The 13,402-nt window shown below is 42.4% G+C and overlaps 1 protein-coding gene across 1 annotated transcript in view; it reads left to right on the top strand.

Annotated features, from left to right (window-relative positions):
- The window catches only part of LOC126199691 (skin secretory protein xP2-like), a 79,293-nt gene extending 66,038 nt beyond the window's left edge, over window positions 1-13,255 (top strand). The window contains exon 6 of the mRNA XM_049936618.1: window positions 12,963-13,255. Coding sequence (XP_049792575.1) covers window positions 12,963-13,255 — 293 coding nt within the window. The remainder of the gene's footprint in view (window positions 1-12,962) is intronic.
- Window positions 13,256-13,402: the final 147 nt, after the last annotated feature.

Genomic DNA, 13,402 nt, shown 5'->3' on the forward strand with positions numbered 1-13,402 from the left:
TCTTTATTGATTCGGCCGTCCGTTTGGCAGAATTTGGCCGAACGTTATCTTGCTGCAGGATGACACCTTTCCGCAGTTTTCCGCGACGTTTGGATCTGACTGCAGGCTTTAGGTTAGTTCGCAACACCACAAAAGTTCTCACTGTTCACAAAAAAATGGCTCTGAGCACTATGGGACTTAACATCTGAGGTCATCAGTCCCCTAGAACTTAGAACTACTTTAACCTAACTAACCTAAGGACATCACACACATCCATGCTCGAGGCAGGATTCAAACCTGCGACCGTAGCAGTCGCGCGGTTCCAGACTGAAGCGCCTAGAACCGCTCGGCCACTCCGGCCGGATCACTGTTAACAGTTTCGCCTCTGAGAGTGAAATGAACGTCTGCCGATCCTTCCATCTCCCAGAATAGTGTTAGCATAATCATACCAGCTGATGGCTGACGTTTAAATTTCTTAACTTCTGATGATAATGGATGTTTCCAGACCATGTCCGCCGCCTTACTTTCTGGTTAGTGAAGATGAACCCACTGTGGGGCGGCGGATAGGAATATATGTTGCTGTTATATAAAATTTGTTTGAATGTTGAAACACTGCATTTCCCTGCCGATTAACCATATGTGCGGCGGCGGGTGAAAGTATTGTTCTTAAAAATGTTCCTATTATTTTTGCTGTTGTTTTTGCCGTTCTCAACACTGGCTCTCTAACTACAATATTGGCTACCAGAAAGTGATTAGCAAAACGTGAAGCCTGTAATTAGAATTCCTAGTGCCCACTTCATCTGAGAATACACTTATAGCTGCAGCTTATAGCTCTGAGGAATTAGGAGATTGTCCGGGATTTATAATCAAAAACGATTTTCTAAAATAGTTGAGTATATTCTGAAAGTCACAGATGAAAAACAAAAGTACCGCCACAACCTAACTAACAGAGCAGTTCAGAGTCTAATGCGCTGATGCAACTATAAATGTCCGAATTAAATGTTAAAATGAATGCTCGCCATAATTTGATGATTAGGTTCATCAAACGCCACGCTAAAATAATGGTAGAATTTCTGTCCCGCGGCGGCACGTGAAAATACGACAATACGCAAACTGAAGATCGATAATTAAAGTCATCCCAGAATTAACACTTCACTCGAAAATGATTTCATGGTTACGCGTATCCCGAGTAACTTAATACGGCATCCGAGGCTGTTTGTAGCAATGATACCGACGCGACGCGACTCCCGACACAGATGACGTGCTATTCAGCGTCTGGAGAGAACTGGGGCCTTGCTTCCTCCCGCAGCGTTCTTATATATAAAGCCGCGGTGCGGACGGATAAGGGAACGCCTGATCAAATCGGCTCTCCCGACTAGCCGCTGGGCTAGTAATGCACCACTTTAGGTTACCGAATAAATCATAGCTTCTTTTACCGATGGCCGATGAAGCTCTCAATTTAAATGTGCATTCAACACACAAGTAAGTATTGATAATAAAATTTTGACGTGGCTAAGTTAAATATTTTGGGCGAGAGAATTAATTTAATTACACTGCGCCCGCTTCTCGTGGTCGAGCGGTAGCGTTCTCGCTTCCCACGCCCGGGTACCCGGGTTCGATTCCCGGCGGGGTCAGGGATTTTCTCTGCCTCGTGATGGCTGGGTGTTGTGTGCTGTCCTTAGGTTAGTTAGGTTTAAGTAGTTCTAAGTTCTAGGGGACTGATGACCATAGATGTTAAGTCCCATAGTGCTCAGAGCCATTTTTAATTACACTGCACGCAGTAGACGAGCTCTGAACTGGCCCTTTGGAGATACGCTATCGCTATAGTTTTATAGGTATTAAAATGAAACTTCTCACATCCTTATGGTGATAGCGGATCTCCATTCTACTTAAATATAAACATCCTAGCCTTATTTATTAGCCTACTTAATCTATCTTGCTTCCTGAAGTTTTAAGACAAAAACCAGAAAATATTGAATTTCAACTAAAATCTTAAATTGTGAGATCCAGAAGACTGTTTCTATTAAATATTTTGAAGTCTCTAGCTCTTTTCTGTTGCGCCAATGATTTTTACAGAAAAACGTCCAAATTTCGAAAATGGCTAAAGTTATCGAACTGATATTCAACACATATTAATTTAGTATTACTCCTGACATGCTAGAAACATTTTAGGTTATTTATTTGATTTTTAAAGTATTGCGCAACACTTATGACGTCAGAGCTAGTTACAGCGGACTGGCTGGCACACAATGGAAAGACTGATGTGAATTTACTACGGCATGGGTAGGCTGCTTCCCTACACCACGTTTCGTCGTAAAAGTCCATCTCTCTCGCGATGGTAATGGGCCAAATGCTTATTAAGAGAGATGTCCATCCTTTGCGTCTTATGCAGCGCTGACAATTATTTCGGTGTCCAATTTACGAAAATTTAGCCTCTCGTGTAAGATGGAATACGCTGAACCATGATTGACATTCAAGGTACTGGCGATTTCGTCCACTGCGATTCATTTTTTCTGTCACCGTACTCTCAACGACTTCCAAATTGTCTTGTTTTGTTGACGTCGACGGTCTGCCAATCTTTCCTCATCATATAGAGAACGTCCTGCCTGTTTGAAGTTTTCTATCCATTCGTAGACCTTGCTTCACGATAAACAGATGTCACCATACTGCGCTTGCATTCGACGAATAGTATGCGCAGGTTTAACACCTTTCAAAAACAAAAAGCGAATCACTGTTCTCATTTCCTGCTTTGTGTAGATCGACAATGGAGCTGCCATGTATTAGTGTGTCCTACAATACAACGACTAAGCGGGAATGGAGTGACACGTTGTGTAGAATTGTTGCAGACGACAATGCTTCAGTCCTGGATACTAACAGTGTTACCAAGCCCTAGGCAAGGAATGCAAAAGATCATTTACTTTTTGACTTCCCCTTATACCCGTGTATATATACACTATGTGAACTCAAGTATCCGGACACCCCCAAAAACATACGTTTCTCATATTAGGTGCATTGTTCTGCCACCTACTGCCAGGGACTCGTATCAGCGACCTCAGTAGTCATTAGACATAGTGAGAGATCAGAATGGGGCGCTCCGCGGAACTCACAGACTTTGAACGTGGTCAGTTGATTGGGTGTCACTTGTGTCATATGTATGTACGCGAGATTTCCACACTTCTACACATTCCTAGGTCCACTGTTTCCGATGTGGTAGTGAAATGGAAACGTGAAGGGACACGTACAGCACGAAAGCTTACAGGTCAACCTCGTCTGTTGCCTGACAGATACCGCCGACAGTTGAAGAGGGTCGTAATGTGTAAAAGGCAGACATCTTGCTTCCCACTATTGAAGAGCAATTCGGGGCTGGCGATTGCATCTTTCAACATGGTCGAGCACCTGTTCATAATGCACAGCCTGGGCGTAGTGGTTACATGACAATAACATCCCTGTAATGCACTGCCCTGCACAGAGTCCTGACCTGAATCCTATAGAACACCTTTGGAATGTTTTGGAACGCCGACTTGGTGCCAAGCCTCTTCTCTGTGCAGCACTCCGTGAAGAATGGGCTACCATTTCCCAAGAAACCTTCCACCGCCTGACAGAACGTATGCCCGCGAGAGTGGAAGGTGTCATCAAGGCTACAGGTGGGCCAACACCATATTGAATTCCAGCACTACCAATGGAGGGCGCCATAAACTTTTAAGACATTTTCAGCCAGGTGTCAGCAAGGGAAAAAAATGGCTTGTTGGATTATGATTAGAATACTACAAGAGGATTTTAATTTGCAGTAACAATAAACAAGATTCAAGGTCAGAGAGAGGAGGAAAGAGGAGATGGGCAGAGGAGTGGGAGGAACTGGATACAAAAAGCGGAAAGGAGGAGATGGACAGAGAGGTGGCAGGAGGAAATAGTGAGAGAGGGGGTGGTGTGGACAGAGAGGGGGAGAGAAGAGGGGCAGGAGGAGATGCGGAGAGGGGGGAGGAGAAAATAAGAGGGACGAGAAGATGAAGGACAGAGAGAAGAGTGCAGGTACAGGGGCGAGAAGGAGATGAGCACGTGTATCAACTTCCCGTATATATTTAGCAGTTTTCCATTCAGCCTGAGAGACAGCATTGTACGCCCGGGTACATGTAGTATTCATATAACTTTCTTTTCCAGCGGCGGAGATAGATAATGGGTGTATCTATATTGTCTCCACAGCATCAAGGCACAACTGTTGCATCAGAGTCATTAATCCCACGATCTGTGACTATGCAGCGACACAATCACTTATACTGTATCTGTGGCTTTTTTTCCCCCCTAAGCCCTGTCAAACGACATCTGCACTAGAGATTTGTTAATGACCTCGTGCAGTCGTACACATCTATTCCGAGGAGAGGAGGGGAAAGGTGAAAGTGGAGGGGGTACATTCCGCACTCACATGCAAAGAGCGCACGTTCGGTCTGTGTTTTATGAGCGCCGATACAACTAGTGTTTTCCATTATGAAAGGCCTAATACCGTTCTTCGTTCTGTATCACACTTTCCATTTTTATTTATTGCTCCATATAACAGTTGTATTAATAACATTACTTCTCATGGGACATAACAATTCTCTTGCAACACAACTGACACCGAATACACACAACAGTATTACAGCACTACACACCATTAACAACCACACAACAGAGAACCCGCAGAGAACACAAGATGAAGAACCAAAGTCAATGGGAGACCTTGGCACACACTGACAGTTGACAACAAAATAACACAGAAAATTGGAAATATTATGAAAAAACGAGGTATAAATGTGTTGTGACATACGGAACAACAATGCATTGCTGAAAACATTAAAAACGCCCAACATCACGTACACAAAAAGCCGGTACAACAAAACAGGTATATACCAAATAACTAGCGAAGACTGTAATTCATTACACACTGGAGAGACTTGTAGAAACTGTAGGATAAGATAATTAGAAAGTTTAAGAGAACTGAAAAGTGACGGCACAGACTCCACATTTGCAGACCCCAGTGGCATAGAAACAGACCTCCAGATCCTAAAACGTAGTAATCATCTACACAATTTTTAACAATAGAAGAAAATTACCACATTCAAAAAGCTGCCACGTAGGGTAAGAAAGATTTAAGTGATCAAACATGTCGCAACAAAACGTTATTCAACACTCTAAACGAACTATCAAGCAACACACAATAAAACGCGCACGTGCAAACACACAGAGAGAGAGGGAGAAAACAAACTGAAAAAATTCGAATTTCGCTACTGTTAATTAAAAGCAAAACAGTGAAACAAATGACTGTCAAAAGCGCATCAGAAACGTAAATTGTGTAGTGAAACGTGCGTCCAAGCCTCAACAACATAACAAGACGCAAAAACAGCAATGAAGAGGAGAAAACGTGAGTAAACGTTGTTGAAATACGAAGCATTGGTAATTTCCAACAATGTTTACCTATCGAAGTCACAGGGTCCAAACGATACATATCGAACACGCGATCGGAAATCGATATTGCGACTCTGGTGGCGGGCGTTATGAATATGTTTACGGTGGTCACTACAGCGACAACAAAAGAAGAGCTTTACAAAAATACTTGTAATTACAAAGGAGACAACTTACCTTACTCGTCGTCGGTGCTGTAGTCATGTGAAAGTCCATTACGCTGGTCTGGATGGATAATTTGGAAGAGTCGAACCGTGTATTATTCCTGATACTCGTTCGTTTTCCAGGTATTTCAGCATCGAAACTGTTCTGACGAAGTTTCACACACTTCGTACCACCACAGTCTACACAGTCCCTCCTTCCCTCGTCCGGTAATATCCCATATTTGAGACAAAAAGTCGGACAATTTTCTGTGCTGCATAAGCATGGAATCAGCTTTTTCCACGCAAGAGAATCCGCCAAAGATACGTCAAGAAAACCAGGCATCCTCCCACTCACTACCAACGTAAATCGTCTGGGTTTCCCTAGGAACTCACAAATAATTCGCGGAGATATGTAATGTACAGCAACTAAGGGAACGACGGAAAATAGATAACTATGACGATCACAAACAATTGATCATAACGCTCGCCACCAGGGTCGCATGATCGATTCACGATCGCACGTTCGATTGTATCGTTTGGACCCCGCGACTTCGATAGGCGATCATTCTTGGAAATTACCGAAGCATTATCCACGAACAATGAACCACACAAAATAGTTCTAAATACCGAAGCCTTACAAATAATTTTTAATGATGGCTAAAACTCGTTTTAAACACACAAACAACAACAAAAACTCATTTGGTAGGCAAATAAAAATCATCCAGACATACGAAAGCCAAATACAGCAACGATGACATGGTCTATTAATTTAGACCTGTTGCTGATTTCGGTTTGCGGCTACAGGTCACTTACAATGTAAATAGAAAGAAAAATCAAAGAAAAAAAAGCATGTTTGGGTATTGAAGCAAAGCAATAATTGTCTACTTAATTTCGTTATTATTTCTCTCGCCAGTTATTCTTGAATTACTGTTTGTTAAGCTACGCATGAAAATGCAGCAACTTAGTGTCTCCAGAATGCAAATAAGTTCTTGAACCGAGACAAGTTTTAACATTTTCACATTACGTCGACAAAGTGTACTTCCTCGCGAACAAGGTCCTACATTTTATGCTTCGTCTTTCGTTCTGTTTTTTTTTTTTTTTCGCCGTACAGTGAGACTAAGTACACGTGTAAAAAATTATAGGCGGATTACAGTTAGAAACGTGATGGTATTTACTTACAGAATGCTGCGCTTTAGGAGCTGTAGAAATCCACTCCTGCAAACTGCTATTACAAACACGGAGGTCGATTACAATTCGCAAACACAAACGTTCATTTCATAGATTACATGTTCATTTACAGAGGCAACGGGTCTAGTGAAGCAGGGATACAACCCGTCGGCTTTGACCAATGATGTCATACATTACTCATAAATAACAATGTCTTCACTTTCAGCCATAGATAATAAAACAGTTCTGTGTTCGGGATAAGCGCTATCATTGTACATTAAAATAATTGAATGTGATTTGAAAAGAGATCGCTACATATTGCTCAAAATATTCTTCGTGTGCATTTATTTAAATAATTGGTTGTTTGCAATTCATTCGGTGCTTAATTTCATTCTTAGTGATATTGAGGCAATTTGGACTATTAGTTTCTTATTTTAGGACAATTTTTAGTATCTCATTTTCGTTTGTAAGTATCGATTTATCTATTCCTATGAACCTGGATGATTTGAGAGAGGCTATGTACGTAGACATGTTGGCCAGGATTTGTTTCATACAAATTTGTGGTCTCGTTGCCTAGTATGTTCGATGTCGTGAGTGCGGCGAACATATGCGGCTCACAGTTGTGGATTGGTACTCTTTTTGTAAGGAAGTTTGTGGGGAATACATGAAATATAGGGGGCCGTTGGGGGGGGGGGGGCGGGCGTTATGGTCGAAATTGACGAGTCGCATTTTGGCAAAAGGAAGTACAACGGGGGGGGGGGGGGCACCTCCGGTGGGATTATAGGTTTGGGGGGCTGAAGTTTCTGGTCAAGAGTTTAAGGTAGTACCCAATTGAGGGAAGGAAGTTTTAGTCAGCTTAATTGAAGATCATGTTGCAAAGGGTTCTACTGCAATTTCAGGTTGTTTTCCTTCATATAGGGATTTAGGGGAAAGGGATTATCAGCATCTTGTAGTTAATCACAATACTGAGTTCAGATCAGTATCCACAGGGGCCTGCACAAATAGCATAGAGGGTTATTGGTCAGGTGGTAAATCTCTTGTAGGGAAGGGGAAACGTTGGATTTCCACACTACGAAGTCACTTAGGCGAATATTCGTGGAGGCGTAGTATTCCCCACACATATTGCCCGTTCAAATGTTTTGTTACACGGATGGGCAAATGTATCCGTCCGAAATATGTTAGCTAATTTCACATCAGGATGGGGGAGGGGGGGGGGTGAATGTGTGTGTCTGTGCGTGTATGTGTATGTGTGTGTGTGTTTTCGTAATGTTTTGTGTTATGTGGGTATGTGATTTTTGTTGATGTCTGTCTAGGCGAGCTTCGGTTCTTTTAAGAAGTTCCCGTACGGTGAGTTCAGTTTTCCATTTATTTCTTTTACTGAATTTGACTATTTTGACGTATTTCATTGTTGCATTACACCATTACGTATGTTTTCGTGTACTCCACTACGTAACAGAAGTTTCGCAGCTGTCGTTCTTTTTCGTTTCCCAGCACTCGTATCAGTACGATTTTTTCGAATCTGTACTAGCAATATTAAAGACGAAAGCCCGACACAACTAAAATTTGTATCCCGTCCTTCAGTTGACCTTTACACTGACACTACCTATTCGAAAAGAACGACATATGTTGAAAGGTCTCTGTTAGATTCCTTTCATGTTTAATTTCTTAAATCTGTTGTCATTTACGGCATAAATTCCTCGTCTAAATTTACTGTGGCGTTTCTGACTATCTGGGAGGAGACTGAGTATTGGAACGTGTTACTTTTACACATAAACAAGAACGATCTGTCACACTACCACACTTTAAAACACAGTTTATATGTAATTCATATCACACAGTCTCATACGGAACCTACATCCGCTTTCTTTTATATACTGTATATGATAAGATACTGTCATCCCCCTTCCCTTCTGTGTGAGAGGATGAATGAGCAAATTTATTTCTAGTTGCATGCTTGAGGGTAGCAGACAAGGCTGTCTGCTAGAGAACAGTAGGACCAACGTCGGAACAGGTAGTTACGCTTTCTAAAAGCAAAGAGGTTTCTATCCTTAGCATGGTCCTGTCTGTCCGTTGTCATGTTGGTATAGGAAGCTACCCCTCTGGCCATTTCCGTTTGTATTTGTGAGCCACCCTCAGGAAGCACGCTCGGTAGTAGCGCAGGTCAGTTGGTCCGTGGCGAGCGTCTGAAGTGGTAAGATCTCCGGCTAAGCGCGTGTCTGCTAAGTCCGTAGGACAATGGATTTCTTAAGTTCAGCCTAACTGAAAATTTAATCACCTTTATTTCAGGTTTAGCTCTAAAATATCTAATGTTATCTTAAATTGCAGCGCAGTATAATTCTCGTGTGAAGTTCAGATTATTTTCCGGTAGTTGCTTTGTCACTACTTTGTGAGTAAAGTGGAACCACGTGATGATCAGTAACTCTAAGATCAATCTTAAATGCGAATGCTTGTGTGATTATAACGTCTCGTCTTGACAATATTTTCAATATAGCAACTTTTCTTTATGTTCAACCCACGTGGGGTGTACTTTGCGAGACCAGTACCACGTGCTTATATAACTGTTTGACCCGTCAGGTTAACAGTAAGACGTTAGTAACCAGTTCGAGGTTTTTCTTTTGGAAATTGTTTTTGATCTAATTTATTTTAATTATCAAAATTATTGTGGAGTTATACGCTTTGTGTAAACCAAGTTGACCACGTGAAGCATGTGGTGTAATCATCAAAGTAGCCCTCAGCTATTCTTTTTGGGAAGATTTCACAGAGAGTTAGTATGAATTTAGTATACCAGTGTGTGGTAATTACATGACGGACAGGATTGTGCTACGAACGTAATTTCTTTGGGTGAAAATTTGAATCTGTTTGTAGTGGTTAACTTTCTCTTGCATGCGTTTCAACGTTCTTTGTGTGTTGTTTTATGAATGCAGTGTTGTATGCAGTCTCCCAATCTTGGCTCCATATTTGATGTGTTCCGTAAGATTGCAATCTCACATTTTCACAATCCTAAATAAGGCACCAGTTTAGTTAGGAATCAAGTGTTATATGCTGAAATTTCAATGATCAATCTTAAAATAAATTTCCAAATATAAACTGATTTCTTTCTTTTTATTTAAATTCTCTTTTATATATATATATATTACCGGTTGTTGTATGACTATTAAAAGATTATAATTAATGTTAGTCTGTTTGGGAATTTGGTAAACCTAGACTAGATACCTGATGAAACAGTTGCTTAGTAATGCAAGATTAACTTCCCCAGACAGCTCACAGCGTTTAACCCGCTTTTATTGGCAAGCAGTAACGCTTACATAGCAAATCAAAGTTACAAACTTACACATGGCGACTCTGTTCTGTGATTCCGCTAGACTCTGGAATCTCTGAAACGTTGGATTGCGAGCGTTGTATAATCTTAATTTTTTTCCCCTACAGCGCTCAAACAACTTCTGCGTTGTTTCCGAGCAGACTTTCAAAAGATTCACGGCGTTGTTGATCGGCGTTGTGTTGTTTGTCTTGTTTTGTTTTCTATATTTGTGTGTTTTATATGTGTGTTTTTTTTTTTTCTCGCTTGTAAATTCCACTGTTTCGATCAAAGATAAAAATTTGTTTTGCGTGTGAAAAAGTGCGTACTAGGTTGGGTATCTTTCGTGTGACTGTCGTAATGTTTTGGGGGACACATTTATTTTGATTAGTGTGTCGCGTACCGGGTATAAATTGCACTAATGCAGACACGTAACCAAGCTAAAAGTAAGCGGTCCAACAACTTAAGCAACATGGACCAAGGGGATAATTTGATTTCGAATGTTAATGCGTCGGACAGTTCCGAAAATACAATGGGAAATACTTCAGACGAAATGCAAAACAGCACGAACGGGCTCACATCAGAGCCAGAAATTAATTTGCTTCCAACTAACCAAATTGATTTGGCAGAACTCATGAAAGCCTTATTGCAACAAAATAAAGAAAACGCAGAGAAATCAGAAAAATCGTTCCGAGAACAAAAAGAATCATCCGCAAAATCTATCCGAGAGCTAGGCGAACAAATGACGCAGAAATCTGAAAAATCGATCCACGAGCTAGGCGAACAAATGACGCAGAAATCAGAAAAATCGATCCGAGAGCTAGGCGAACAAATGACGCAGAAATCAGAAAAATCGATCCGAGAGCTAGGCGAAAAAATAGACGAAAAATTAATCCAGCAGACAAATAAAGTTGACAAGTCGATGCAGAGAGTGTCCGATGATATCTCACAAAGAATAAACAATCTGGCAAGTGAAATAAAAAGTGATATTATGAAAGAATTAGGCCGTACATTTGAACAAATCGATGATCGTCTGCAAGCCTTAGAACAGGGCAAGCGGAGTCGCGATGCAGAATCGAAAGAGAGCGAAGAACAGCTACTTAGGAATTTCCAAGCGCTGAGAGAAGAATGCCAAAGGGAACACCAGCAGGTACTCTCGAGGGTCGAAGAGGTGGAAACGCATTGTCCCACGTCCGTTAGCAACACAATAGCGGACAACAGTTTAGCGATCCACGCATTGGAACAGCAAGTAGAACAATTGAAGCAGACTGGGGCGGAGGACAAGAGACAAATACATGATAAGATTGCGGCATTAGCGGACATTGTAGGCACGATGAAGCTGACGGAAAGCGAGAACAATACTACACCTGTAGCGGCCGCAGAGACCGAAGAAGTGCGTTCGCTTCTTAGATTTCAGAAGGGACAGTTCGAAGTGAACAGGCAGCACAAAGCTGTAACAGGCGAATTACAAGAACGCGTGGCGCATCTGGAAAACCGCATGGCGTGTGATTCCGAACTCGCCAATAGCACTAAAAATAGCCGTACGAACAGTGTAGAGAGGGACTCCGGCCACGAGGGAGATTTTGACGACAGGGAAGAATGTAATTTGAGGGGCAGACATGAGAAAAATAGAAACATTCAAGGGCCTCGCCAGGAGGAAATGCGGGGATTTGATTTCAAACATTTCCTTACGGTGAGAAAGTTTGAGATATTTCGAAATTCGCAAAAAGGAATACATCCAAGAGCATGGCTCGAGCAATTTGAGTTTTGTCTTCCCCCAGACTGGGCAAGTTCACATAAGATAGAATATATGTGTGGCTATTTGGAAGGCGAACCGGCGAGTCGCATGAGGTCGGCAGCGCGTCACTGCAACTCCACTCGGGAGTTTCGACAAGCCTTTCTGTCCGCCTATTGGTCGGAAGCGGCACAAGATAGGGTCAAACATGGCATAATTATGCTGCCAAATTTGAACCAGTCTGGTTTCGGCAGCCCTGCACGCCTATTCGACCACATGCTGCAGGCAAATCAATTTTTATACGACCCATACGGGCCTGCGGAACTAATTAGGATATGCATCACCAAATTGCCGATGCACTTGCGCCACGTCATTCTTGCGGGACGATGCAAAGAGGACGTGGAAACGTTTAAAACATTTCTCCAAGAGTTGGAATATAGTACAGCAGAATGCCCGCCTAATCAGGCACAAAGTTATTACGGGGCACAGCAGCGCGATCGCAGTCGTGGCCGTAGTACTAATCAACGGCGTGACTGGTCCTCGCGACGCGAACGGAACAATAATCGGGACCGGCCGTATAGAAACTGGGGTAACAGTCGCGAACACAGGTGGAACAACGGAAATGATCGAGGACGTGGACAAGATCGTGAACGGAACAGTTACGGCAACCAGAATCGATACTACGGTGAACACGGTGGGAATAGGACTATAGGCGGAGCACCTCATGATGTTGAAATTCGGCCAGCTAACCCTAGACATAGTCCAGCAAATGGAAATGAACAAAACCGGCAATGACAAACGATCAGCGCAGAAGGCGCCCAATCGGAACCAATGAACGACATGGCAAAGGAGTGCATACGGTATATAGAGAGGGAAGATATTAGAGAGGATTTGTTGCAAGAAACTACGAGTGCTAAAATTTCGGGAATAAATCCAGTCGTGACAGTTGCAGTAAACGAAATATGTTTTAAGTGTGTCATTGACACTGGAAGCCCTTTCTCGATAGTGAGCGAGGCAGCATTTCAAAAATGCGAAGGGACTGGGACTTGGCCCGTTTTTCAAGTGCGAGGAATAAAGGTGAAGGGCGCAATCTACGGTAAGAGCATAGAAATCCGAAGGCAAACTCGGCTTAATTTTACCTGCCAGGGAAGAGAGTTTGAGTACAACTTCTTTGTGATCCCAATGCTGAATGTGGCAATGATTTTAGGAAATGACTTCATGGATGCCCACCATGCAGTAATTGACATGGGTGGAGGAGTAATGACAGTTCAAGTTGGGGATCAGCCAATTAATTTAGTATTTGATGAATGCATATTACGTGCCGAGTCAGAAATTAGTTGCCTAAAATTTCAAGCTCAAGCCGAGTCGCAACCCAGACAGGAGCTACTCGTGAACTATGTAAGTGAGTCGTGCTCTACGTATGGAGAGCAGGGGAAAGATGTTGCTTTTGCTGATGCACTGAGAAAGAGCATCGCGGGTGTCAGAACCACGGAATCATGAACGGGTATTTTCTGAGACTCCGGGGGCTATTAAGGGTTTTACGTACCAATTCAGAGTACGTGACCATCAGAAGTTTTCTGTTAGACCATACCCTATTCCCGTGGCGTATAAAGCCCAGGTGGAGAAGGAAATAAACAAGATGTTAGA

Source organism: Schistocerca nitens, chromosome 8 (assembly GCF_023898315.1).
Source record: "Schistocerca nitens isolate TAMUIC-IGC-003100 chromosome 8, iqSchNite1.1, whole genome shotgun sequence".
Taxonomy (NCBI): domain Eukaryota; kingdom Metazoa; phylum Arthropoda; class Insecta; order Orthoptera; family Acrididae; genus Schistocerca; species Schistocerca nitens.